At 39.2% G+C, this 27,989-nt stretch overlaps 4 protein-coding genes and 1 long non-coding RNA gene across 6 annotated transcripts; 1 reads left to right on the top strand and 4 right to left on the bottom strand.

The window, feature by feature from the left end:
- Positions 1 to 486: 486 nt before the first annotated feature.
- On the bottom strand, positions 487 to 2,185 carry LOC141369550 (uncharacterized). The gene is made up of 2 exons (XR_012373349.1): positions 1,206 to 2,185; positions 487 to 705 (listed from the first exon to the last, which is right to left on the bottom strand). It is a non-coding gene; the product is annotated as an uncharacterized lncRNA (long non-coding RNA).
- Positions 2,186 to 4,181: 1,996 nt separating this feature from the next.
- Positions 4,182 to 6,566, bottom strand: LOC129427640 (uncharacterized). The gene is made up of 6 exons (XM_055184262.2): positions 6,300 to 6,566; positions 6,108 to 6,227; positions 5,898 to 6,019; positions 5,678 to 5,828; positions 5,492 to 5,610; positions 4,182 to 5,408 (listed from the first exon to the last, which is right to left on the bottom strand). Exons 1-6 carry the CDS (start codon positions 6,478 to 6,480, stop codon positions 4,296 to 4,298), a joined length of 1,806 nt encoding a protein of 601 aa, XP_055040237.2. The 5' UTR covers positions 6,481 to 6,566; the 3' UTR covers positions 4,182 to 4,295.
- Positions 6,567 to 8,392: 1,826 nt separating this feature from the next.
- Positions 8,393 to 10,802, bottom strand: LOC129427641 (uncharacterized). The gene is made up of 6 exons (XM_055184263.2): positions 10,507 to 10,802; positions 10,311 to 10,430; positions 10,103 to 10,224; positions 9,883 to 10,033; positions 9,697 to 9,815; positions 8,393 to 9,613 (listed from the first exon to the last, which is right to left on the bottom strand). Exons 1-6 carry the CDS (start codon positions 10,703 to 10,705, stop codon positions 8,507 to 8,509), a joined length of 1,818 nt encoding a protein of 605 aa, XP_055040238.2. The 5' UTR covers positions 10,706 to 10,802; the 3' UTR covers positions 8,393 to 8,506.
- Positions 10,803 to 12,185: 1,383 nt separating this feature from the next.
- LOC129427644 (uncharacterized) lies at positions 12,186 to 16,984 on the bottom strand. 2 transcript variants are annotated; one of them, XM_055184268.2, is made up of 3 exons: positions 16,595 to 16,984; positions 14,280 to 15,202; positions 12,186 to 13,960 (listed from the first exon to the last, which is right to left on the bottom strand). In XM_055184268.2, exons 2-3 carry the CDS (start codon positions 15,148 to 15,150, stop codon positions 12,363 to 12,365), a joined length of 2,469 nt encoding a protein of 822 aa, XP_055040243.2. In that variant the 5' UTR covers positions 15,151 to 15,202; positions 16,595 to 16,984; the 3' UTR covers positions 12,186 to 12,362. The 2 variants fall into 2 exon arrangements, with proteins under 2 accessions (XP_055040243.2, XP_055040242.2); XM_055184267.2 differs by having other exon boundaries at positions 12,186 to 14,026; positions 16,595 to 16,983.
- Positions 16,985 to 17,894: 910 nt separating this feature from the next.
- qrich1 (glutamine-rich 1) lies at positions 17,895 to 27,844 on the top strand. The gene is made up of 12 exons (XM_073875968.1): positions 17,895 to 18,122; positions 19,564 to 19,842; positions 20,238 to 20,321; positions 22,211 to 22,336; positions 22,474 to 23,178; positions 24,808 to 24,967; positions 25,540 to 25,694; positions 25,802 to 25,917; positions 25,990 to 26,097; positions 26,177 to 26,328; positions 26,549 to 26,639; positions 27,045 to 27,844. The coding sequence occupies exons 2-12, from the start codon at positions 19,594 to 19,596 to the stop codon at positions 27,232 to 27,234; spliced, it is 2,136 nt and encodes a 711-aa protein (XP_073732069.1). The 5' UTR covers positions 17,895 to 18,122; positions 19,564 to 19,593; the 3' UTR covers positions 27,235 to 27,844.
- The last annotated feature ends 145 nt before the right edge of the window (positions 27,845 to 27,989 follow it).

Below are 27,989 nucleotides of genomic sequence, written 5' to 3'. Positions count from 1 at the left end.
GCATGAAAAAAGATATTCTGTAAAAATCTTCTCTGCATTAGACATTAGATTTATGAACATCATTATTATGAACACATAAGTGTTTAGTCATTCCAACAGGACTTGCACACTGTAAAAAATAAATTGTTGGCTCAATGAATTATTTTTTAGTAACTAGTTCCACAGAAATTTTACGTTCACTCAATTTCTGTCTCCAAAGTGTTACCTAGATTGATGTTTTTTAGTTGGCCCAAATTTGACTCAAATATAAAAAAGTATGTTGGCTCAATTAGCTTTATAGTTCATTCAACTAAAATGTTTTAATCAATTGAATCTTTAAAAACTTACAGCAAAGACTCTGTCAATTAAAATTTAAGTATTTACTCAATGTTTTATGTGTTACTTCAATTAATATTTATTATTTGGGATTTTTTTAATAACATTTTTAAATGATTTACCAAATAATTTATGCTGGTGTTGTAATCAAAATAATTAACTTCAGTCACATAAAAACAAAAGCTTTTTATTCACTTATTCACTTATCATACAGACTGAACATAAAGAATTAAGTCTTCTTTAAATAGAGGGCATAAAACAGTCCAAAAAGCCTCCAAAGTCAGTCAGAACATCTCCAGGGCCATTTAGTAGGAGACTTTCCTCAGCCAGTCCAAGCGGAGACTGTCTCGCTATGTATCCTTCTGGTCTGCCTCTCACATCATCTCCGCTCTGGTTTGATAAACAGAGGAATATAAACACACACACATACATAAATAACATGTTTAATATAATAAAGTTTGACGGTGAAAGACTTTATTCCCTTAATAACGTTAATGTTAGGCCAAATTTCCCTCAGCCATCACACATAATTAAACACTAGTGGGCGGTTTTCTCGGACAGGGCTTTTCACTGACTAAAATAACTTACTGACATCTCTTAACATATGAGTGCTATTGTTTTGTCTCAAAATGCACGCCAGTATTGTATTATATAAGGTTTGTTTGTAAAAATGTCCCAGTTATAATAAAGACCGAGTTCTAAACTCTGTTCGGTAAACCAACCCTATATCCAGGCTTTTTATCTTAACTAAAATAGCTCCACTTTACTTCGGACACAACATAACACACTTCTAATATATATTTACAAAAATATCATTACAAAAACGTCGAGTATTTGCGTCTTTGCCAATTAATATATTCTAAAATTAACATTTAATTACAAACACTTACCTGACGTGAACTTGAGGAAACGGCTGACTTGTGTCCTTCCTTGTGTGAATCAGTAAGTGATTCCAGCTGTTGCGTGCGGATTGATCTCAGAGGAAATTACCTGTGATCCAGATCCTTCCGAGTTATAACATTTTAAATTCAAAATACACAGACGCACGCGCATACATACATACATACACACGCGCGAGTACGCGCGCGCGCACACACGCACGCACACGGGTACACACACGGGTATATTTAGAAGTTTTAAGATTGTTATGATATTGGGACTATTTCTCCACTCGCACCTTCAGCTCTGAAGTTCAAATTCGCAGGCAGTACGCAGCCCAGTTATAACAAATGTGAAAGATATGAAATATCATTCAACAGCGATATCATTTAAGTGCAATCCTAAAATATGATTTAAAACATACCGGTAAACCTTTTATTATTAAGTATAAGATATTAAAATGAATTAAATCGCATGTTTAAACGCCACAGAGATATTAGAGCCAGTAGTCGATTTCTGATGGGCTTGCCGAGGCGAGGCTGCGCTGGGCGGGGTGTGAGCTAAGTGTCTGTGATTTTCTGGAGCTCTTCTCCGTCCGAAAGTGTCCGAGCACATTTTTAAATAGACGCTATCTATATTAACCGACCGCATATTTAAACTTAAAGCACATACATTCACGCCTGAACAACTCTTAAAATTACATTTTGTTACCAAATAACAGTAATTTTATGAGCATTTTGTTGTCAGGAAACATAGCTGTCATAAGTCCACATATTGACCAGATTTGTCCTAATTAGTTCAGTCAACATAGCCATTCTGAATGTTGACTGAATTTGAAAATAACAATTCACTTAATGTTTTAAACACAGATTTATGTAAACTTAAAATAATATGTCTACTCAACTAAGCCCAAACAAGAAAATTGGTTTAACTTATATATTTTTGCCCTTTCAACATTTCATTAATTGGATTTTTTACAGTGCAGCATATCACTTGGTGCTCTCTGCAAGTTTGTCTGGAGGGACAGCAACTCATGCACGAGGGAAGTGAAAAGCTGTTTGGGAGAAGGCTTTCCTAGAATACCTGGGAAAATCTCTGCAGCAATATTGAGGAGAGAGCATCACCCTTGCACACCAGTTGCTACTGCACTGGTGAGAGAGATTCATTCTCTTGCAGCTGTCTCTCCAGACACAAATCCACAGACACCAGCAGGCACCAGCAGCTCAGGAGTGAAGAGGGGAACATGCAATTGGTGCAAAGAACAAACATGTCAGCACTTGCATCTGTTGTGGTGGACACACTTGCAGAGAGCACCAAGTGATGTGCTGCTGGAAATACTGAACACACACACCTGCACACATACAAACTAAAAGTTAGTTTGATTGTTTAGTTCTCTATCCATCCTCTACTCTTGCTACATTGTTCAATTTATTTGAAGTTGTTTTTGTGTTCATAATAAATGATGTTCATAAATCCGAAGCAGAGAAGATTTTTACAGAAAATCTTTTTTGCACGCACGCACGCACAGGCACACACGCACGCACACACATTCTGGTTTCCATGTTTTGTGGGGACATTCCATAGACGTAATGCATTTTATACCGTACAAACTGTATATTCTATTCCCCTAACCTGCCCCATTCCCTAACCCCAACCATCACAGAAAACTTTGTGATACTTCACATTTTCAAGAAACATCATTCTGTTTGATTTATAAGCTTGTTTCCTCATGGGGACATCAAAATGTCCCCACGAGGTCACAAAAACACTGGTATTCCTATCTTTATGGGGACAATTGGTCCCCACAACGTGATAATTACCAGGTACACACACACACACACACACACACACACACAAACACACACACACACACACATATGCTTTTATTATGGAGTTATACTCCATATAACTCAATGTACAAGCCAGAAATTAAGCTTTGTTTTGCACAGGGCTACTAAAGGGTTAATAGTGCCACATGGTGATAAACTGTAAAAATTACAAATTTGACCTCTTAGCAAAAGGAAAAAACACCAACATTCAAAAATGCATGATAAAAAGGTGTCATAGCTCTTCAATCAAAAAATGTGGTTTTAATGGAAGTCAATGGGGCAAAAACAGCCACTAACAATAAATGAGGGAGAAAAAAATATAAACTGATGCTACACAAAAACTAAAAATGTTTCAAGGCCAATGTTTTTACCAATCTTTGGCATGCCCAAGACTGTGAAAAAGGTAAACAAAAATCCAGTTTACAATCACTTTTTATATTGAAAATCTGTCATTTTATGTGTTTTTTTCCCCCAAATCAGTGACACACCTTATAAACTTGGCAATTAAAGGGTTAAAATCATGGAATTTTTGTGAAGATTTGGTAGATTTGATCAGTAGTCGGGTTGATTAACAGATTTATGATAAATTCTGATAAATTTTAACAGCTGTTGAATTTAGTGGATGTTTTCATCCACTAACAACACGAAAGGGTAGTAAATTTACCCACAATTTATCGTTGAGTTTAAAAAAAAATTCAAAGCATTTTCTTAAAAAAAATGTAAATATAAGTTGTCACCAAAAATCATTCAATTTGATAAAATTGAGATAAAGTTGTGGCAAAATTAAGAGAAAAAAAATCCCTCTAGCGGATGAAAACATCCAACAACAACACATAAGGGTTAAAAACAAATCCAACAATTAGTTTGTACTACCTGACATTACTTTTTTGCATATGATTTCAGTAAAATCGATGTACTAAAATGGTGTTAAAAATCCAGCCAAAACTACATCCATTTAAAGATTTTATAGTAACCTGAGCTTTTTCATGGACCATAAGTTTCACCAGAACAATGAAACCATATTTTTAGTTTGATTCTAGCATAAATTAAGTCAAAACACTAGCTCCTTGTAAGATGTTAGCAAGATTACTATTTAAAAATGCACAAGTTAATCACATTGGTAAGATATACTTAAAGCAACAAGACAAAACACCATAATCAAGTCATATCAAGCTTTATTAAAAATGAACCTGAAAAGGAAAGCGAGTCACAATTCTGCTTTTATGCTTATATGAAAAGCTACTGGAACAATTCACTTATCCAACTCGAGCTTTATCTGCGAGAGCTGTAGGAAAGGGGCGACTGACGGCTAGAAACAGATCTCCGGCTGCGAGCAAAAACTGAATTCTTCATGCCCCAGTTGCTTAAGGGGTAGTTATCTGCCAGCAGCAAAGGCCAATTTGCTTGTTTAGGGCCATAGAATGAGTAACCTGGGTACATGTCAGGCTGGCCAGCAGGATATTGCACACCCTTTGGGAGATCAGCTGGTGGGGCAGGCATTGGATCAGTTGGCAGTGTAGGAAAAGGGTAGCCTGGGATGATGGGAGGAAACTTTGGCACTCCATAAGGGAGGGGATGTGGAAAGGGTTCACCTTTGGGGAGATTGTGAAAAGGATCAAAGATTGGTAGAGGGAACATCGGTTGCTGGGGAAGAGGATCCTTAGGAGCCGCTGTCGTAGTGGTAGGGGCTTGGGTAGCAGGCACCCGGTAAGGATACCACCATGGATTTCCAAATGGGTAGTCTGGTTGCTGGGGAAAAGGATCCTTAGGAGCCGCTGTCGTAGTGGTAGGGGCTTGGGTAGCAGGCACCCGGTAAGGATACCACCACGGATTTCCAAATGGGTAGTCTGGTTGCTGGGGAAGAGGATCCTTAGGAGCCGCTGTCGTAGTGGTAGGGGCTTGGGTAGCAGGCACCCGGTAAGGATACCACCACCATGGATTTCCAAATGGGTAGTCCGGTTGCTGGGGAATAGGATCCTTAGGAGCCGCTGTCGTAGTGGTAGGGGCTTGGGTAGCAGGCACCCGGTAAGGATACCACCACCATGGATTTCCAAATGGGTAGTCTGGTTGCTGGGGAAAAGGATCCTGAGGAGCAGCTGTTGTAGTGGTAGGGGCTTGGGTAGCAGGCACCCGGTAAGGATACCACCACGGATTTCCAAATGGGTAGTCTGGTTGCTGGGGAAAAGGATCCTGAGGAGCCGCTGTTGTAGTGGTAGTAGCCGCTGTAGTAGGTGCCGGGAGATACCATGGTCGTCCATAGGGAAAAGGATAAAACACCTGTGGAACTTGAGGGTCTTGCGGTACAGCAGTTGTAAGTGGTGTGTCAGGGCATGTGAGTGTCACTTCACGGCCACCAAAGAGCATAGGAAGGCGTCTTTCAGTATCCTGAGAAAAATTAAGCCAAAGTTATAAAAGGAACATAAAAACCACCAAGTGTCAAACCGGGTGGATCACAGGACTGTTCTCACCTTGATTTCCCAACAAGTTCCCTTAAATGGTGCATTGACAACCAGAGCACCATCAGCAGTATCCAAGGTGAACATGCACTTCGAATATGCTAGTAGCAGAGGCTGCCATGATCCATCAACTGAAAACAAAAACACCCTCAAGAACCACTCAATATTTGTTTATATCACTCAAGAATTAAGTTATACCTTTAATCTTAACAATATCAGAACTCTGTTCAAGTGAGATAACCATTCCAGAAGGGAAGCAAGAAACTGTAGGAAGGGCAGGAGGAGTCATCGGGCATGACATCTGCACTGGTGCCCCCAGTATAAGCAGAGGCAGAACATAACTGCCACCCTGTCAGAAGAGGGGAAGTTTATCAAAGATCCTTTTGCGGTCTTAAAATAAAGCTACTGAATACTTTACCTGTTGTTTGACATGACCACAACCACTGTAAGGAGCAACGAGTGAAACATCTCGGCGCACCCTCTTCACAGAGTAACCACAACTGGCTGGAAGCTCAGACACTGGCACTTTAGTCCCATCTCCTATTTAAAGAAAATATTCAGAATATTGTTGTACAAGTTATATTACACAAAACTAAAACAAAATGAGACACAAGCTGAATAGGGTTACCTCTATCAACCAGAAAGTGGGGCATTCTTGGTCCAGGAACACGCAGTGTCATAGCATCATCACCACAGTGCACAGAAGGACCCAGATGTTTCAACTTGGCCTCAGCAAGATGAAATTGTGCTAAAAAGGCAAAGTAATAAACTTCTTCCTCCAAATTTAAAAGAGCCAATGCTAGTTTCCAGATTAACTTACCTTCTCCATGTTCTCGTCTTTCATCTGTATCATTTAACATCTTGCTCAGAACCCCGTTGCCAATAACAAGTTTCCCAGCAGTTGAATCATATGGAACATCCATGTCTGAAAAGGCATCCCGGCCAACTCCTAAAGAGCTCACTGCCATCGTGAAAAGTAAAAGATACTTAACCCACGACATCACAGCAGTGGTATTCCAGTTGCGTATGTGACAAACCAATTCAGTAAGCAAAAGATCCTAACTGCAAAGGTTTATGATCCGATTGATACACGTTGTGCTTTTTGTACTCACCTTTTGTACTCAATCACTTGCTAATTAACCTGTTTGACCAATCAAATCTGTCAAATCGTTCCACACTACTTAGCTTATAGCTGTGTCTCATTAGGTGTGTTCGACTTCAGGCGCCGCAAGAACTGGCAAGATGACGTCAAAGTACCGCGAGAGCGATTCGAGAAATCATTCGGGGAGTCTGCTTTTAAATCGCTCTAGCGGAGCTTTAACATCACCTGCCTTTTCAGTTCCTGCAAAAACGCAAGTCAAAAAAGCCACGGTCATACAACAAAATTGTTTCTGAAATTAATGAATTACTCTTTTTGTTATTTTCAATTCATATTTATTCATTCTATAAAATTTCCGGCCGAATACTGTTTTGGACAAACACCATTTTATGGGCACAATCTTTCATCGTCACTCCGCTACAGCGAGTGGAAGCTGATAATAGGCTTATTCGACTTCATGCGGCGCCACAAGAATCGACAGCCGGATGACGTCAAAGGACCGCGAGAGTGATTTGCGAAATCAAACGGATGAGTTTGCTTTTAAATCGCTCTCGCGGAACTTTGACGTCATCCGGCTGTCGGTTCTTGCGGCGCCACATGAAGTCGAATAAGCCTATTATCAGCTTCCACTCGCTGTAGCGGAGTGACGATGAAAGATTGTGCCCATAAAATGGTGTTTGTCCAAAACAGTATTCGGCCGGAAATCCATATAACTCAATGTACAAGCCAGAAATTAAGCTTTGTTTTGCACAGGGCTACTAAAGGGTTAATAGTGCCACATGGTGACAAAATGTAAAAATTACAAATTTGACCTCTTAGCAAAAGGAAAAAACACCAACATTTAAAAAAGCATGATAAAAAGGTGTCATAGCTCTTCAATCAAAAAATGTGGTTATAATGGAAGTCAATGGGGCAAAAACAGCCACTAACAATAAATGAGGGAGAAAAAAAATATAAACTGATGCTACACAAAAACTAAAAATGTTTCAAAGCCAATGTTTTTACCAATCTTTGGCATGCCCAAGACTGTCAAAAGGTAAACAAAAATCCAGTTTACAATCACTTTTTATATTGAAAATCGGTCATTTTGTGCGTGTTTTTTCCCCAAATCAGTGACACACCTTTTAAACTTGGCAATTAAAGGGTTAAAATCATGGAATTTTTGTGAAGATTTGGTAGTTTTGATCAGTACTCGGGTTGATTAACAGATTTATGAAAAAAAATTTGGAAAAAATATTCATCTGATAAATTTTTACAGCTATTGAATTTAGTGGATGTTTTCATCCACTAACAACATGAAAGGGTAGTAAATTTACCCACAATTTATCATTGAGTTTAAAAAAATTCAAAGCATTTTCTTAAAAAAAATGTGTAAATACAAGTTGTCACCAAAAATCTTTCAATTTGATAAAATAGAGATAAAGTTGTGGCCAAATTAAGAGTAAAAAAAAACCTTCTAGTGGATGAAAACATCCCCAACAACACATAAGGGTTAAAAACAAATCCAACAATTAGTTTGTACTACCTGACATTACTTTTTTGCATATGACCTCAGTGAAATCGATGTACTAAAATGGTGTTAAAAATCCAGCCAAAACTACATCCATTTAAAGATTTTATAGTAACCTGAGCTTTTTCATGGACCATAAGTTTCACCAGAACAATGAAACCATATTTTTAGTTTGATTCTAGCATAAATTAAGTCAAAACACTAGCTCCTTGTAAGATGTTAGCAAGATTACTATTTAAAAATGCACAAGTTAATCACATGAATTAGTAAGATATACTTAAAGCAACAAGACAAAACACCATAATCAAGTCATATCAAGCTTTATTAAAAATGAACCTGAAAAGGAAAGCGAGTCATAATTCTCCTTTTATGCTTATATAAAAAGCTACTGGAACGATTCACTTATCCAACTCGAGCTTTATCTGCGAGAGCTGTAGGAAAGGGGCGACTGACGGCTAGACACAGATCTCCGGCTGCGAGCAAAAACTGAATCCTTTATGCCCCAGTTGCTTAAGGGGTAGTTATCTGCCAGCAGCAAAGGCCAATTTGCTTGTTTAGGGCCATAGAATGAGTAACCTGGGTACATGTCAGGCTGGGCAGCAGGATATTGCACACCCTTTGGGAGATCAGCTGGTGGGGCAGGCATTGGATCAGTTGGCAGTGTAGGAAAAGGGTAGCCTGGGATGATGGGAGGAAACTTTGGCACTCCATAAGGGAGGTAATGTGGAAAGGGTTCACCTTTGGGGAGATTGTGAAAAGGATCAAAGATTGGTAGAGGGAACATCGGTTGCTGGGGAAGAGGATCCTTAGGAGCCGCTGTCGTAGTGGTAGGGGCTTGGGTAGCAGGCACCCGGTAAGGATACCACCATGGATTTCCAAATGGGTAGTCTGGTTGCTGGGGAATAGGATCCTTAGGAGCCGCTGTCGTAGTGGTAGGGGCTTGGGTAGCAGGCACCCGGTAAGGATACCACCACGGATTTCCAAATGGGTAGTCTGGCTGCTGGGGAAGAGGATCCTTAGGAGCCGCTGTCGTAGTGGTAGGGGCTTGGGTAGAAGGCAACAGGTAAGGATACCACCACGGATTTCCAAATGGGTAGTTCGGTTGCTGGGGAAGAGGATCCTTAGGAGCCGCTGTCGTAGTGGTAGGGGCTTGGGTAGCAGGCACCCGGTAAGGATACCACCACGGATTTCCAAATGGGTAGTCTGGTTGCTGGGGAAAAGGATCCCGAGGAGCTGCTGTCGTAGTGGTAGGGGCTTGGGTAGCAGGCACCCGGTAAGGATACCACCATGGATTTCCAAATGGGTAGTCTGGTTGCTGGGGAAAAGGATCCTGAGGAGCCGCTGTTGTAGTGGTAGTAGCCGCTGTAGTAGGTGCCGGGAGATACCATGGTTGTCCATATGGAAAAGGATAAAACACCTGTGGAACTTGAGGGTCTTGCGGTACAGCAGTTGTAAGTGGTGTGTCAGGGCATGTGAGTGTCACTTCACGGCCACCAAAGAGCATAGGAAGGCGTCTTTCAGCATCCTGAGAAAAATTAAGCCAAAGTTATAAAAGGAACATAAAAACCACCAAGTGTCAAACAGGGTGGATGACAGGACTGTTCTCACCTTGATTTCCCAACAAGTTCCCTTAAATGGTGCATTGACAACCAGAGCACCATCAGCAGTATCCAAGGTGAACATGCACTTCGAATATGCTAGTAGCAGAGGCTGCCATGATCCATCAACTGAAAACAAAAACACCCTCAAGAACCACTCAATATTTGTTTATATCACTCAAGAATTAAGTTATACCTTTAATCTTAACAATATCAGATATCTGTTCAAGTGAGATAACCATTCCAGAAGGGAAGCAAGAAACTGTAGGAAGGGTAGGAGGAGACATCTGGCATAACATCTGCACTGGTGCCCCCAGAATAAGCAGAGGCAGAACATAACTGCCACCCTGTCAGAAAAGGGGAAGTTTATAAGAGATCCTTTTGCGGTCTTAAAATAAAGCTACTGAATACTTTACCTGTTGTTTGACATGACCACAACCACTGTAAGGAGCAATGAGTGAAACATCCCGGCGCACCCTCTTCACAGAGTAACCACAACTGGCTGGAAGCTCAGACACTGGCACTTTAGTCCCATCTCCTATTTAAAGAAAATATTCAGAATATTGTTGTACAAGTTATTACACAAAACTATGACAAAATGAGACACAAGCTGAATAGGGTTACCTCTATCAACCAGAAAGTGGGGCATTCTTGGTCCAGGAACACGCAGTGTCATAGCATCATCACCACAGTGCACAGAAGGACCCAGATGTTTCAACTTGGCCTCAGCAAGATGAAATTGTGCTAAAAAAGGCAAAGTAATAAACTTCTTGCTCCAAATTTAAAAAAAGAGCCAATGCAAGTTTACAGATTAACTAACCTTCTCCATGTTCTCGTCTTTCATCTGTATCATTTAACATTTTACTCTGAACCCCATTGCCAATAAGAAGTTTCCCGAAATTGATTTTACTACTAGCAGTTGAATCATACGGAACATCCATGTCTGAAAAGGCATCCCGGCCAACTCCTAAAGAGCTCACTGCCATCGTGAAAAGTAAAAGATACTTAACCCACGGCATCACAGCAGTGGTATTCCAGTTGCGTATGTGACAAACCAATTCAGTAAGCAAAAGATCCTAACTGCAAAGGTTTATGATCCGATTGATACACGTTGTGCTTTTTGTACTCACCTTTTGTACTCAATCACTTGCTAATTAACCTGTTTGACCAATCAAATCTGTCAAATCGTTCCACACTACTTAGCTTATAGCTGTGTCTCATTAGGTGTGTTCGACTTCAGGCGCGGAGCTTTAACATCACCTGCCTTTTCAGTTCCTGCAAAAACGCAAGTCAAAAAAGCCACGGTCATACAACAAAATTGTTTCTGAAATTAATGAATTACTCTTTTTGTTATTTTCAATTCATATTTATTCATTCTATAAAATTTCCGGCCGAATACTGTTTTGGACAAACACCATTTTATGGGCACAATCTTTCATCCCGTGTGTCTCAATCAGCTCCCTTGTTCAGTAGTCAGGGCACTGATCAGGGAGTCGCCATTTTAAGGGCTGTCTTAATCGCAAAATCCGTTCAGTGCACTGGAACGTTCGTTCCCTAAAAATTCCCACAATGCAACGCAAAAACCAGTGAGCATCGATGGTCCCTATGTTCCCTAACCGGAAATCACGTGACCTTTTCTGAAGCTCGCCAACCGAACATCACGTGATCCAACTCAATAAACTTTATGAAATGTTACAGAACTTTTTTAAAGACAAACGTTTGTTTTAGTTGTAAATATAAACACACATTGCTACACAGTAAGGGACCACAATCTACTCAATATTTAAAAGAATAATATTTATTTAAAATTGTAAATATATTTATTACATTTAAAATGTAATTATATGCCTCCAATTTTATGCACAGATATGTAAGAGAATAATGACAGCATTTTTCACAATGTACTGTTTTTAAAATTAAGTCAGAAAGATGTTGGTTTTGCCGGTTGTTGATGAGTAACAGCTGTGAGTGATTACAACGCGCTTAAGCAGCCGTGACAGAAAAATAAGTAAACATCGTCCCAATGTGAAGTGAGCTAGGGTCCTTACCAGTGCCCGAACCTGTGTACACAATATACTGATTCACGACCTCGGGAGCTAGGGAACGAATTGAGACACACGGATCGTCACTCCGCTACAGCGAGCGAGTGGAAGCTGATAATAGGCTTATTCGACTTCATGCGGCGCCGCAAGAACCGACAGCCGGATGACGTCAAAGTTCCGCGAGAGCGATTTAAAAGCAAACTCCTTCGTATGATTTCGCGAATCGCTCTCGCGGTCCTTTGGCGTCATCCGGCTGTTGATTCTTGTGGCGCCGCATGAAGTCGAACAAGCCTATTTTATATTTATTTATTTATATTTATTTATCAAATCACTTTTTGTTGTCTTGGTATGACAATAAAAAGTGATTTGATATTAAATACATATAAAAGCATCTTATAACAGCAACACATGAACACAATTTTAATACATTTAAATAAGACTATTGACAGTATCCGGGTCATGTGAATGATCACGTGATTAACCAGATGAGAAGGGCATTTCCAGAATTACAACCTCACATATCCACTTTTTATCAATGAGATTTTTTACAGACATACTTTTAAGAGCTAATTGCCATCTGAATAAGGTTTACTTTGCTATTCTGCAAAAGAAAATGGCAAAACATTTTAATAGTTCAAAGACTAGTAACATCATCTCCACTCGCGATGCTGTCCAAATCATCATCCGTAGTGACTCTTGGGATAGCCGAATCCCTCTCCCACACTATTCTAATGGTTTCTGGACTCAAGGACAACAGAGGCTCAATTGCAGACACTTGAGTCTGTTGAATTGCTGTCCCGAAGTGTTGTGTGGAGAGGGGGTCTGCACATGTATCTAAGGCCCACCTGTAGGCTCGGTTTGTTGTGATGGTGGGTGATTTAATGTTAACTAATTGTCTCTCATTCTGGTTCCAAGAGGGTGATGAAGGTGCAAAAATAGTACCTACTCCTAACAAGCCGGCATGATGGAGGGCACTGTCAATGCTGTGACTGAGGTTGACAGATGAGGGGGGGCTAAGGTCAAACTCAATTAATGAGAGAAAGCATTCATGTTCCTGCCATTCCACACTACTAGTCCACAGTGGAGTGTCGTGACAGTCATTGCTGCTCTTATGAAAGACACCTTCATCAATAACTATATTGTTGTCATGTACTGTAGTGACTGAAATTGCTGGTGTTGCTTGATTTCGTATCATTGAGCGTCTCACATTTCCTCTGGACTGTTTTTGCCCTTTCCAATTATTCGGCAACAGTTTAGCCCAGTTCCTATCGGGTCTTCTCCAAGGCCCCATTGGAAACCTATCCAGCAGTATGTCCAATTGTGACGTCTGCTTCCTTTTCTGTTCTCTTTTATTTGTCATCTTACTTTGCTGTGGTCTCCCTTGTGTCCTCCAGAATACCCGAGATCCCAGTAGCAGAAGAGAGAAACTCCATGCCAGTTCTGACAGTCGTGCCCACAGTTGGGCAACCCACCAGCCCCACCTGAATGTTCGCCAGTCACCAAGTAATCCATAAAGCCAGAGGAAGCAATAGATTTGTAAAGCACAGGTGAGCACCCCCAGCATGCCACACAACAATAGCACACGCCTGGCACTGTTTACTACACGTTTAGAGGCACTACACCTTGGCACTGGTGTCCTGTGTGAGCGACTGAGCTTTTTTAGAGACTGAAAAAAGATTCCTAAACAAAGTGGTAAACCCCAGCAAATAGTAAGTGTCTGCAGCATTAAAGGTAGTGCTGGAGATAACGTATTTGATAGCAAGTCAGCCATTAGGATAGAGGTACAGTGCAGTGCTGCCATTCCCCCTGCAGTAATTGACAGCTTTTGGGGAGAATTTTGAGGGCTCAGCCTTTCTTGCCTCACAGAAAATAGTGCCAAGGTGGCTTGGGCCCAGAGCAATAAGGTAACGGGTAAGTTATACAAAGCAGAAAGGGCAGGGCGAGGCATAATATTTCTTGTGTTGTATGGGTCAATTATGAACTGTAAAAATCGAAGCAAACCTGCCAACAGCAGTAGGATGTTAGCAAGAATGAAAGCCTCGCAGAAAGGATGGCGCATATGAGCTCCACCAATCGCTCCAAATGAAGCAACAACCACTACCAAAAAAAAGAGCGTAGCTGAGCCATAGACATGAAGATCCCATGCAAAGGTTAGCGTCCGTTTCAAATCGTCCCATTGTAGCCGTGTGATGTTGCTTCTGGAAACCTTGCACTTGCCCAGTATGCATGAACCTGTTGTACCAGAAATGCTCTGTGTCAGTGATGCAAACAAACTTGTTAACCATGTTGGCTGTTCATCTATTATGAGAAAAATGAAAAAAAAAAAACCCGTTAGTTTTCTATAATCAGTTGAGTAAAATGTATAGAATATAGCTGTTCACATTACGTTTCTTTTTTGTTTTTTCTGCATTTGTCTTTGACTGGTTAACTGATGGATTTATGGATGATATTTCTATGAGGATTTGTAAATAGGGAAAATGAATAAAAATAATAATCTTTTGTATTTATTGTAAAAAAACATGAACTCTGTATATCAGATTTTTGTACCAACCAGTCTCGAATGAAGGTGTGGCCGTAGGCGCGTGATTTGTGCCATAAAGTTCCTCTTTCACTGTGGGATTATCAAAGGACTCTTGGATAAAGTCAGATTGCATCATAAGGGTGCCATTGTGTCCAAGCATTTCAGGCTTTGTGATAGAGCTTAAAGTCTTTGTGAATGAAGCATACTTTGTTTTTTGGAAAGTCTTTTCATCTTCACGTTTGTTCATTTCTAAATCATTCACTGATGTACTGTGATCGAGTTTGAAATTGGTAGTAAATGTCTGTATGTACATATTGCCTGGAGTAGAGTTTACTGTGATATCACTCTCTCTGATTGATTTGGTGGTTGTCAACAAAGGCTGGTCTTTGTTCATTCTTTCATTGTTATTTATAAATGGGGTGTGGGTGTGCGTAGTCAACTGAACAGGCTTTGTGGAAAGGTCACTGTTTGTGTTTGCTAAAATTACATGTTGATCGTCGTCATCATTAAAAAAATTTTGTGTTAGCCTTTGTGGAACATAAGGGGCAGAACTCTGAAATATATTCAAATCTAGTTTCTCTGCTCTGTCTGGAATAAACGTGTCCGTCTCTAACACACCACTAGAGGGCATTATAACCTCAATGCTCTGCTGAAGTCCACTACCTTCCCCAGATCCCTCAATAATGTCAAAGTTGGGCCAATGGGGTAAAAGAAAGTCTCTGTGCAACCTGTTGTCAGTCCTGCTTTCTTGGGGAGATACGTGAAGAGTTTGCTGAAAGTCATTTGTTCCTTGGGAGCTCAGGTTGTTTTGGTCTGAGGGTTGTGTTGAGATTGAGTCATGTGTGGTGGCAGATTGCACGAGAAGAGGTAATCCTAATATCAGAGTGAGGAGCCAAGCCATTGTATGCTGTTAATTTCAAACAGCTGTCGAGCCAAAGGGATGCCAGGATGATCTGTTTCGTGACAAAACCGAAAACAATGAGAATATTAGATAGCCACACTTTTCTAAGTGAAATTATAGACCAATAAACGTATCGGTCAATAAAAGCAAATTTTCCTACTATCATCTGATAGTTTAAAAATAGCCGATAGTCATGGCCGATATATCCAGTTAATAAAAAAAGAGGAAAATGCAACGGATTTTAGCTCTGTTTATAGTAAATGTAAAGAAACACAGTTTAATGTTCAATATTAATAACATTCAGAAAATGTAATCTTGAGAATTTAGTTAATGCAAGTTAATGTAACCACCAAACTATCGTTTTAATACATATCAATCTGAATAATCTGCGAAAATTCGGTGTAATTGTTTTTTATATTGGTGCATCTCTACGATACATCTTTAGTTCAATGCAAGATTCACTAAGAACTTAAAGTTACCAGGGCTCAATGCAAATAACATTATACTTTTAAAATAGTATTTTTAAATATGTGACACTGACATTTTTTTATTGGGGCCAGTGAAAATTTTGGCAAGGCAAGTGAAAACCTGATCTACTGGCCCAAAAAAATGTGAGTGTCACATATTTAAAAATACTATTTTAAAAGTCGAATATAATTGTATACATAAAACAGACATGTTCCCAAGAAAAAGGCTCCCAACTTTTCTGCTTTACCTGTAAACTGACAGCAAAATGTGCATGCATTGTTTCTTTCGTCGTGTTTTATCAAAATAAATGTCTGCTTCCAAGATGTACATTGATGAAAATATATTTTAGTGACTGAGGTTGAAGCACTGGCCCAATCGGGCAAGTGACAATACTTTTTACTTGCCCAAACGTCTCTCACACTTGCCCCGGGCCACCGGGCAGTCCTTTATGTTGAGCCCTGGTTACTCTAAATATATTATGCACTCACTAGTTGACTGAACAAGCACTTTTTGTGGTTCTTGCATTAGTACACCATGTATTTTACCACTATACAAGCTATTTTAAGATGTGTGTGTAAATAAATGGTTTAATATTTAACTTTGCATAAAATTCTATTTATTACATTTTTTTAAATAACTGCGTGATATGCTAAGAAGGTGAGAAAACTAGAAATTCAAGACAAAGTCTCTAATGTCAGTTTTTTGTGATCTAAAATCCTATATAATGTAAATAACATTCTGTGAAGATATAACCTTGTATCAATGAAAAATCAATGAGTTAAATCAAACTTTGATGCTCCTAATTTTTAGCTTTTAGGATTTCATATTTGGGCATTTGCAACATATACAAAGCTTACAATATAAAAACATGTAATATTCAACAGTAAGTAATATGATAATTCAAGGTTTATCACAATGATATAAATTTAACTAGAAAATCTAAATACTCTTTACATGAAACTTTTAAAACACTCACCTGTTTCTAAGGTCACTAAATTTCTGAATATCACTTTTCTTGAGTGGTTCTCAAATGAGATTTATGTTTGGTTTATCACTTGTCTTCGCGATCAGTGAATGTTCATCTTCTGCATCTTCTAGCTGATGCTTAGAATGCAGTAGGCTACACCTGACGTCGCTTTGTAATCTTTCTGCCATCTGGTTGATGTCGTACTGTACAACTGCACTAATACACTTCTGTCCTATAAGCCCAGAACTTCAATAAAAACAATATCAAACAATACAAGTCAACAAGACCCAGAGGCTATGAAACATTAGTCTAAAACAGTTACAAAAGATACATGTTTAGTCTTAAACACATCTAGTTTTTGCTAAATACCTGTTTGTTTTTGGTATAACAGATGTTACGGTAATCCCTTTAATATAATGGCTTTTAGTAAGACCATTAGCATTGTGTTGAACTGGTCTGACTGTTAACATAACATGACATACATGATGGCTAATTGTAAAATAAATCTTGATACTGTTATATGTTTGTTTTCATATTTTATTCCATCATACTGCATTTGACACATTTAACTTCCCTTCATCTTCAGGAATTTCAAAAATAATTCAAAATTAAAAAAGCTATTTGAGAAAAGCCCAGAATACAATCATATCCATATGGAATACAGATGACCATGATATGTGTGATTTTACACATGTATTGCTCGTAGGCCATAGTATGTAAATTAATTAAAAGCTTATGAAGAACTATGAATTTATCCAAATCATAAGACCGGGTCATTTTGGGGTTAAAGGAAAGACCGTGGGAATTAACTCTTTCTGGACTCATAACAGTTATACAATAACAGATAACAGCACATCTCATCCGGTCCACCTTAAGAGCTCGGTCAGGCAGTCTTTTGCAGGGCCATCAGGGGGAGGCCCTCACACACACATGCTTGGCGCTTTAAGGCGGACTGGAGCGAATGAAACTGCTTAAAGGCACAAGCACGCCGAAATGAGCAAAGCTGAATGACACTTTAGAAAGTACCACATACTACTTGGTTAACCCATACAATAAAAACATTGATCCACACTGAGTAGGGAATACAAAATATATGGATGCCACATGTCTAAATAAATAACCTATAAATAATTAAATGCAACACTGACGAATACCCTTTAAAAATCAGTTTTTACATAAAAACACGTTCAAATATATAAACGGAAAGCCTATGGAATGTGGTGTTTCTGCTATTTCATCTTTTAACATTAACTGCAAACACATTCGGAGTGCGCGTACCCGAGCCGTTTCTATACGGGCTCCGCGTTCATGCCATTGTGAATGTGCTCACGGCAGTAGTAGAGGAGCCGGAAGGGGGAGCTACGATTCGGTCCCCGCCTTCACCCGACACGGCGCTCACGCTACAGGACAGCCCGGGGTTTAGCGCTGTCACAACAGGCCTGCTTCCGTCAGCTCTATCGAAAACACAGTTATTAAATAATATTTCACAACCACACGAACCGTCCACGCAGCGAGTTCGTGTTTTTTTCCCAATACGGTAGGATATGTTCGCGCGCTACCGCACAATCTCAGTGGTGTTTTTTCGGTTTGATTTATGTGTAGCACACGTCACGGCATAAATCATACTTAAATTGTAACAAAGGCTTTCGGCGGAGAAAATAACGACTTATTGAGGAGCGATCGGGCTCTACATGTGCACGGCGAGCTTTAGTGGGGTTTTTGTTTTTGAACGGCGTGTTTTGGCGGAAATTGCTTTGGCTTTTATTTAAGGTAGCATGGGAAGATGCGCGGCTATGTTAGCACGCGAGTTTACATTAGCCAGACAGCTGTGCGTGCAGCTCCACATTTACCGTTAGATATGTAGTGAATTGTATTCAGCAGTAAAATATTAATATATTTTAAGCCTCGATGCAGGTGTTTAATATGCACAGTTTGCTATGGGGGTTTTAAAGTTGCGTTTGACAAAGGTTAGCGCGTTAGCATTGATGCTAACATTTTTTTCGTGGCAAAGCCTTGAGTGTGTGATTGACTGTAGGCATAACTGTTGTTTACAATCTGTCTTTATTATTGATAATGACTTTGTTAATCACCACAAATTTTATATGTAACGTTTGATCTCTCACTGTGAGGTTTGCTTGTTGTTGTTTGAGCACCATCATTGCAACTCATTAGCTTTGCTTGATGGTCCAAAGTCCAGCTGGGTTAGACACAATGTACATAGATCACGCTTCATTACTACAAAAAACACACAAAACCATTAACTACATGAAAAAAAACTGGTTTACCTTTTTATCTGTATTGCAAATTAATGAGTACGGATTTTTAAATATTTTCTGCTGATGCACTGTTTGATATAAAATCAGCTCCTCTGCATTATGCTGTGATTGCATTGAATGGGTGTTACTGTATGTCAGTATAACCTATGCAGAAATAACAGTGGTTTTCTGTAATGTTAAATACGAACTTTTATCTATAACTGTAGATGTGGAAAAATAGTAGGTGGCTAGATTTGTTAGTCCTTTTTATATTTATTCTAAGATAAATTATTTAAAAAACAGTAATTATTTTGATCATATATATGTTTTTCTTAAGCAAAATTAACCTGCAAAAATCATTTAAATCTTTAAAGGGGAAAAATAAATTTTTTACATCCCACCCTCATGTCAGTCCTAAACCGTATGAATTTTTCTATTGCAGAAGATATTTTGAAAAACTTTGATAACCAAACAATTCCAGCCCCTATTGAATTCCATTGTATGAGAACAAAGTTTTTTTCAAAATATCATTCTGTGTTTTAACAGAAAGGAGTCATATGCAAGTTTTGAACAACACAAGGGTGATTAAATAATATCCGCATAAAACTTCCAGTAACATTCCATTTACACATGAGGCTGTAGGACTGTATGATCATGAGAAACATTGATTGAATGTGTGTCAAAGTTTTTGTGTGTTATAAGTTTAATGTCCTTGTGTTGCAGGCTCCAGTGTACAGGGTGGACTGACCTGTCATGAATGAGCCCATTGAAGGCGGTGCGATCTCGTTCGACGAGTATGTGCGGCAAAAAGCTCGCACTATACCTCAGCACCGTATGAAAGAGTTTCTGGAGTCTCTGGCTACCAAAGGCCCTGAGGTGCTGCAGGAATTCAGCCAGCACACCAGTGGCACAACCACAACTATGGTCTACCAGCAGGGTGCCAACTGTATCTATACAGACAGCACAGAGGTGGCAGGGTCATTGCTGGAGCTTGCATGTCCGGTAAGGGAAGAGAGATGCTTTATTTTCATTCCAGTCGTGACTTTTGGTACATTCATACGGGGCGAAAGCTTTAACACTTGACAGAAGGCTTGTCTGAAGCGTGGCCAACACCCAATCACAGTGGCCACAACACATCCTCCGGTCTTGCATAAACGTAATTGGCTGGCTCGCACTAGGTTTTTTGCATAAGGCGTTCTGATTGGCTGACGCACATGTTTGCGGTTAAAAAGTTGAGAAATGTTTAACTCCTGCCGCGAGGAACGCCAGTGCCACAACGCCAACAGATCCACAATTCAGTTCGGCAGCTCATGACGTTCCTCATTTAAAGTAAATGAGAAGCGTTAAGCGAATATACCTTTAGGAGGCAAACACTAACTATATGTTTGGTCTTCGAGCAGGTGCAAGTGACGTCCACACAGATTTCCCCCCAGTTGGCTGCAGCTGTGCACCAAGCATCAGAACAGCAGATCCAAGTTCAGGTCTGGCTCTCGCTCTTTACTGTTTCTTGCTCTTTATCTCATTCACACAGCACATTGGTCCTGAAAAAGTGTGAACGCCAAAACACGTCCTGTAAATGATTATGGGATTGCTTCCGCAAAGGGGACCTAGTAACTTTGTAACATTTACAGAATGCGTCCTGTTTGAACAAAAAGCAGGAACTATGTAAGGGACGTGTCGTAGTATGGACGTGTGTGTCATCCCAACAAGAAGTTATCGTTTAGCTCTCTGACACGGTGGTTTTAAATGCAGATCAACATTCACGATGAGAAATGTCTGCAAACTGAGATGAGGCAGAGATCAGGGAACTCATTTGTCAAACATAACAGCACATCATGCCCTATAGTTCATGATGAAATCAGAAAATAAATGCACGTGCATGGTTCAAATCACGAATATTAAGCTAATTTAAGACGCTGTGGACAAAATCAACCAAACGCCCGATTACAAATACAATACATGTCAGGTCACATGTCATTACTGGGTCTTTACAGAATGTGTGTGAATGCACAGTTTTCGGAAAAATTATTGGCAGTGTGAATGAACCAAAATCAAATGATCCTCGGTCAAATCTCAGGCACATTCTTCTGGTATTTTCTATAATCTGTGTGTCAAAAGGGGTTATGTGTGTCTGATTTATAGAACAAGCACGCAATACTGGGCATAAAGCTATCGCAATATCGGAAAATATTGATAGGGGAGAGCGGGGCACAACCTAGCGCTTTTTGATTTTGGCTCAATCATTCAAAAATATTTGAGTTTGATTAATTATATTTTTACACAAGCAACACACATATCTTTTCTACAAATGAACGCTTGAAGTTTGTTTCTATTACTTACGATTCGTGGACAATTACACCAAATGTGACAAAGGTGCAAACGCTACAACTTACCCCATAGGTGGGGTTCATTCATTGTAACAGGCAGGGGGTTAGTTGTAACAGTATTTTGCAGGCAAATATTTCAATACATTTTGTCTATATACTTGAAGTGGATATTGTTTATATATCTGTTTGTAAAAGACAGATATCCACACTGTATTCATATTGAACCCTTTTCTAACAATAGTTCAATTATAAATGGATACAAATGTCTAAATATGTGAGAAAAAGCAGCACAATTATAAGAAATTTTTTTTTTATATGTGTGACTCAGTCTGTAATAATCATACTACAGTTTCAAAATCAAATTCTGAGATAATGAGCATCAAAGTCTGATTTTAGCCATTCATTTCATTATGATTTCAACCTTTGACGTGACCTTATTCAATCAATATTAAAAATATGAACAGAAATAAACTTGACACACAATTTTTGATAAGACAGGCACATTTATTTTGTTGGCAGACAGCAATCATTTGTGTGTAGCCTATTTAAAACAACGGCAAGAATAATGCTAAAGTTAGCAGTTTTCATATCGTAAGTGCTGAGGGGTTAGTTGTAACACAGCTTTACAATTAATTAACCCCCGCTGGGTCAAAATAATTTTAAGCCCACCAAAAAAGTTGCTAAGAGCTGCAGACATATTTCAAAATGATGCTGTGTTTAATCAACAAGACACTGATTAATATGACATAGCATTGGATTTGGTATCGTACACACCCAACTTAGAAAAAAAAAAAAAACGCATGATGAAAAAATTTACTTGCATGCCATCAAAACACTCGTGTATCAATAACTCTCTGGAAAAACATTATACATTTCCAATGAGAAAAATACAGTGAGAGAAAACAAAACGCTCAACCTTTGTGCAACAATGTAAACAGTCCGTGTTACAACTAACCCCACGTTAGTTTTTGCCCCGCGCCCCCCTATATTTGAAGTTTAGGTGGTAAGATGCTATAAATAGCTTTTTATTTACCCTCTGGCAGGTGCAGATTCAAGGGGAGCAGGGTCAAGTGCTTCAGGTTGCATCGCCTACCCAGCAGCAGCTACAGGGTATTACCACAACACAGCTGGTACAGCAGGGAGAACTTACAGAGGAACAGCACCAGCAGGTAACGGACATGCACGGTTGATGCATACTAGATTAACCAAGATATATATATATATATATATATATATATATATATATATATATATATATATATATATATATATATATATATATATAATGACTTTGTGGTTCTTTCAGCTCCAGGCCCAGCTTGTGGCAGCAGTTGCAGGTGGTCAGCAGATTCAGATCCAGACAGTCGAGACTTTGTCGCCTCCACAGCAGCAGGGCTCCCCCAGAGAGGGGGAGAGAAGATCAGGATCCTCACCCGCCGTCCTTCAGCCAGCCAAGAAACGCAAGGTGGACGTCCCTACGGTTGTCTCCTACTCGCTGCCTCAAGGGCAGCAGCTAGCTACTGTACTGGCCATCCCACAGGGCCAACAGCAAGGCTACCTGTCGCTTCGACCAGACCTGCTAACCGTCGATAGCACTCACCTGTACAGCACCACCGGTACCATCACAGGCCCAGCCGGAGAGACATGGACCATACCTGTATACTCGGCCCCGCAGCAGCAAGGAGTGGCTCACATCGCAATCCCTCAGGAGGCCTACAGCACCGTGCAGGTACAGGCCTCGCCTGATAAAGACAAGGATAAGATGATAGGTGTATCTCAGGCCGGGACAGTGGCTGTTCCGGTGTCTGGCTCAGGACTGACCACGCAGGAGGAGGTTGTACATTCGCTGTTTCCTGCGCAGTTTATGAACGGAAACATTCACATCCCCGTAGCAGTGCAGACTGTTGGGGGTGCTTACTCGGGGACTACGCAGGCCCTGCACATATGGGATCCACAACAACAGCAGCATGTACAGGATGGAGATGCTCAGGAACAACAGCTCCACCTGCAGGTCAGCATAAAACATACCAGGAGATGCATGCACCTGTATGCTTAAAGGAATAGTCCACCCCTGATTAAAATTAGTGCATATTTTACTCAACCTCAAGCCATCCTATGTGTATATGACTTTCTTCTTTCAGCCGAAACAAAATTAAGTAATACAATTATGAAATAAAATCCTACTGGCTCTTTCCAGCTTTGTAACAGCACTGAATAGTAGCCCATTCATCATCAGAAAAAGGAATTCAGGAAGTCCGATGGGTAAATGTATGTCTTGTGAAGCAAAACAATACGTCTGTGATAAAACGATTCCCATGTTGGGCATTTTTAGCGAACGGTTTGTAAACACATCTAGATATAACATGGGGGCACACCGGCTCCATGTCGGTACGTGAGATGATCATTGGTTCTTGCGTTTCTGGTCAAGACGCATAGACACGTAGTCACTTGCAGTGTTTTTTATTATTGTGTTTGGCTGAAAGAGAAAAATCTTAGGATGGCTCATTTTTTTTATTTGGTGTGACCTATTCCTTTAACCCGTTAACTGGCGCTGTCTCGTGAGTGGGACACCTGAGTTTACTTCTATATTTTGCATGTAAATGTTAATGTATCACAACAAACAATATATTGTTGGAAAGGTCTAAGAATGTAGTTTTCATAATTCATAATAATAAATGTAGTAACCGTCATTTATTAATTTGTGACAAGAGTATGCAGCAAACCAGCACACCTTATTTTTTTATAATTTTTTTGTATAAAATAATACTATATTGCATTACTTTTATTTATTACAATACATTTAAACTGCTTTAACAAAAATTTTTTTTTTTAATATTATCACCTCCAGACACTTCCACAAAAAACGTTAAAGTGTCTTAAAAACAAGGCCAAAATTATACTTCTAGACCAAAAAAAATCAGAGTTAAATTAATTTGAAGGTGTACATCAGCTTTTCACCCCCACTCAAAAAGGGCTGTGCCGGTTAAAGGTATATTTTACACAAAATAAAAATTGGGTCTGTGTTTATTCACCCTTTGCTCATGCTTTTTTAAACGCATATGGCTGTTTTTGTAAAAAAAAACAAAAGTACTTGGCTTGACTTTTAGGAATATCCCACAGTCGGCTCTTAACAGATTTAGGGGCGGTTTACCGGACAGGGTTTAGATGAATCCAGGACTAGGCCTTAGTTATTTTTTAAGTAGTTTTTACAAACAAACCTTACAAAAAAAAACTACTGGGGTGCATCTTAAGACAAAACAATGATACTGATATGCTAAAATATGTCAATGCAAAGTGTTTTGAAATTAAAATAGCTCAAATATGCATTTAAGTCTGTGACTAGGATAAGCCCTGTCCGGAAAACCACCCCATAATTATACATATAATTTATAATTCACTTTATATTTATTACATTTTTTGTCCTTGGGTGTTACACAACAACTCTTGTTCTTATTTACTTTATTCATTATTAAATTGGCCATTCTCAGGGATATCTGTGTTTCACAGATGAGGCATATATGTTTAAAATAATATGTAAATTACGTAAATAATGCCTCAATTTAAATTTTTTAAATAATGGATATGTATTAAAAAAAAAATTCACAGTATTTTGCAAATGATGTTCTGCTGTATTCCTCAGGCGCATACAGAGGCGGAGCCACAGGTGGAACCTCCCCCTGAGCTGGTTCTCCCCAATACACTGAAGCCCGAAGAAGGACTGGAAGTGTGGAGGCTCTGGGTCCAACGCAAAAATGATGAGCTGGATAAAAGTGAACAAAACAAACTGGCACCTATCGGACGTAAGCTTATGCTTTAGCTGTGATTTATTTGTGATTCTGTCTATGAAACATATTCAGGTTAAAGATAATCTGATTATGAAATTTAGGAGCATTTTAGTTTGATTTTAATCATTAAAGGCAGGGTGCATGATCTCTGAAAGCCAATGTTGACATTTGAAATCACCTAAACAAACACGCCCCTACCCCAATAGAATCTGGACCTTCATTTGATAGACCCGCTGCACACATGGACAACCCAGGCAACGATGTGGTTTAGTAGACACGCACTTCACTGCTGATTGGCTACTACTGTGTTTTGGAAGTCGGGCCGACTCCCTTTTCCTGGTCTTTTTCAAAAATCGTGCACTCCGCCTTTATTTTTTTAATCTTTGATATGGCCTTAGTCAGTCAGTATTAAAGATATCAAAGTTATATACACAGAATAATCTTTATACTATGTAGGATAATTTTATGTGGAAATAAGTAAATCGCACAAAATAACTTCAACTAGGTTTTCAGGGTGACGTTGAATGATTCAACATTGTAACAGTTACTGAGAATTTTATGATTATTTAAAAAATCTGTTTTTGCAGGTCGGCAGCCGCTGCGGTTTCAGGATGATGTGGTGTCGAGTTCAGTGGGAGAGCTGAACTTGGCTCTGTCCCTCATGACTCAAGAGGCTCGTGGTCTGGAGGGGGAACATTTCGAACCTGACTCGCTCTACTATGTATTTTTATGTATACAGAAAGTATGTCATATTTGTTTTTATGCGTGCATCTCATTTAAGTCTGTTAAATATTTAAATCGACATAGAGATATGCTGAATACATGCTATTTTTCTCTATTTTTTTATAGTACATGTTTGAGAATGGCAGGGTAGACGATATCTTTTCAGATCAGTACTACAGCCGGTTTTGTCAGTGTTTACACAAGATCCTGGAGGAGTGGAGACCCAGCATTCACCCTCTTGGTAAGCAGTGGTTGTTCTGATGTGATCTTCTTTAAGGTCTTAAGGGTTGTAAGTTAATTGTTTCTTCTCTTGGCTACATTATCCCAAGTCATGTGACTGAGGAGATGCTGTGGGAGTGTAAGCAGCTTGGAGCTCATTCTCCATCCACGCTGCTTACTACACTCATGTACTTCAACACCAAGTGAGTCTTTTCATGCGTCTCATGCTTATTCACAGTCTGATAAGGATGAAGAATGCTAAATGATTAAATGTCATTGCAGGTATTTCCACCTGACTACAGTAGAGCAGCATATGAAAGTGGCCTTCTCCAAAGTGCTTAGACATACTAAGAAGAACCCCACTAACCCTAAAGACAAGAACACCAGTATCCGATACCTGAAAGGAGTTGGGCCTCACCATGTTGGACAGAAAGGTTAGAAAGCAACTACAAAGTGATGCTGTATGTTGTAAGGTATTACAATAACAACATACACTTGACACTTTAAAGTGGCTGTATGTATAATGTAGATTTGTTAATAGCGGTATGCATACATATTTTGGCAAGCCGATTTATCTGATTTTTTCAGCTAAGCCGGGAAAAGTTTAAAATATTACATATGATAAATATTTCTATTATTTATTAATTTTTGCAGTGACAGACGACATGTACGCAGAGCAAGCTGAGGATCCCGAGAATCCATTGCGATGCCCTATCAAACTCTATGACTTTTACCTCTTTAAATGGTAAGCTACTGCTTTTATCACATGCTAGTGTGTGTGTGTATATATATGTGTGTATATATATTATTTATTTATATACTTATATATATTTATATATATTTATTTTTATTTATATTTATTTATTTATATTTATTTATTTATATATATATATGGTGCTACTTAGCTGTATTTTTTAAGTTATGAAGGTTTAAATTAAAACAAACCAACTGCAGTTGCATTGAAATTAATTGGAATGCACAACCAAAAAACGAGATTTCTGAACAATTAAAAAACGGTGGTTATCTCGTTTTGCAACGAAACTCTTCATTTATATATATTTATATAAATCTTTTTATATATAAATTATTTTTATTTCTTTATTTTTAGTAGTTAGTTCTGCCTTTTTCTGATTTTTGTTTTCTGTTTTAGCCCTCAGACTGCCAAGGGTCGCAATGACACGTATTACCTGACGCCAGAGCCTGTGGTGGCACCAAACAGCCCTATTTGGTACTCTACTCAGCCAATCACAAGCGAGCAACTGGAGCACATGCTCACACGCATCATGATGGTGCGGGAAATCCAGGAGATAATCTCCATTGCGCAGGCCAGCATACATTGAGAGATAATGGAGGGAAAACAAAGCAAGATGAATTGAGAGCACCGTTGTCCCAAAACGCTCCCTCCTTTTCTCAAAGAGACTGAATCAAGTTGCCTCTTCAGTTTCTCCTTATATCCATCTATAATACCAGGAGAACAAAGAGGTTTTCAATTAAATGGACACTTAAGCCTTTTTTTTTTTTAGATACAGAATCCTATTTCTATGTTTGTTCGCCTAATGACCATTGAAACGTATTGGCCCAGATCCCATGTTGTGTGCATTTTCCCTCATGCCGTGTATGTTACGCTCCACCCCACTTGAACTGAAAGGATCCAATGGTTTTAAAATCGCAAACTTAAGTCATTTTTTGGCAAGCGACTGATGGTATACACTTAAACTAGTATACAAACATGGCCACATCCACAAATATGTAACTCGACCCCTGCTCACCCCCAAAAGTTTGCAGTAGCCACATACCCGAGGAGTGTATTATACATGAGGACGTTTTGGTTCTGTTTTTATTTTTTTTATATAAATACATGCATCTATGGTAACCTGATATGTATTGATATAATAGTGGTGCTGGAGAATTGAAGCCTGTGTTTTCAAACATGCCTTTTTGTACAGCGAATTCTCTGCATTGGCGTGTCTTTTTTGACTCCTTAAGCTTTGGACAATTTGTCACAGATGTAGATAGTTTAAACACACATGTACAACTTCAGTAGAATAGTTTCTGGGTAAATCATTCATAAAACTATGTAATGTGTTGCATTTAA

This window comes from Misgurnus anguillicaudatus, chromosome 14 (assembly GCF_027580225.2).
Source record: "Misgurnus anguillicaudatus chromosome 14, ASM2758022v2, whole genome shotgun sequence".
Taxonomy (NCBI): Eukaryota; Metazoa; Chordata; class Actinopteri; order Cypriniformes; family Cobitidae; genus Misgurnus; species Misgurnus anguillicaudatus.
This window is presented reverse-complemented; position numbering and strand designations above follow the sequence as displayed.

Coding starts and splice junctions, on each gene's coding strand:
- LOC129427640 (XM_055184262.2), bottom strand. CDS start 6,480: ATGTCGTGGGTTAAGTATCTTTTACTTTTCACGATGGCAGTGAGCTCT. Junction 6,228..6,299: donor AAGACGAGAACATGGAGAAG/GTAAGTTAATCT, acceptor TTGCCTTTTTAG/CACAATTTCATCTTGCTGAG. Junction 5,611..5,677: donor TGATATTGTTAAGATTAAAG/GTATAACTTAAT, acceptor TTTTGTTTTCAG/TTGATGGATCATGGCAGCCT.
- LOC129427641 (XM_055184263.2), bottom strand. CDS start 10,705: ATGCCGTGGGTTAAGTATCTTTTACTTTTCACGATGGCAGTGAGCTCT. Junction 10,225..10,310: donor CCACTTTCTGGTTGATAGAG/GTAACCCTATTC, acceptor TTCTTTAAATAG/GAGATGGGACTAAAGTGCCA. Junction 9,816..9,882: donor TGATATTGTTAAGATTAAAG/GTATAACTTAAT, acceptor TTTTGTTTTCAG/TTGATGGATCATGGCAGCCT.
- LOC129427644 (XM_055184267.2), bottom strand. CDS start 15,150: ATGGCTTGGCTCCTCACTCTGATATTAGGATTACCTCTTCTCGTGCAA. Junction 14,027..14,279: donor CACACCTTCATTCGAGACTG/GTTGGTACAAAA, acceptor TTCTCATAATAG/ATGAACAGCCAACATGGTTA.
- qrich1 (XM_073875968.1), top strand. CDS start 19,594: ATGAATGAGCCCATTGAAGGCGGTGCGATCTCGTTCGACGAGTATGTG. Junction 19,843..20,237: donor TGCTGGAGCTTGCATGTCCG/GTAAGGGAAGAG, acceptor TTGGTCTTCGAG/CAGGTGCAAGTGACGTCCAC. Junction 23,179..24,807: donor AACAACAGCTCCACCTGCAG/GTCAGCATAAAA, acceptor TGTATTCCTCAG/GCGCATACAGAGGCGGAGCC.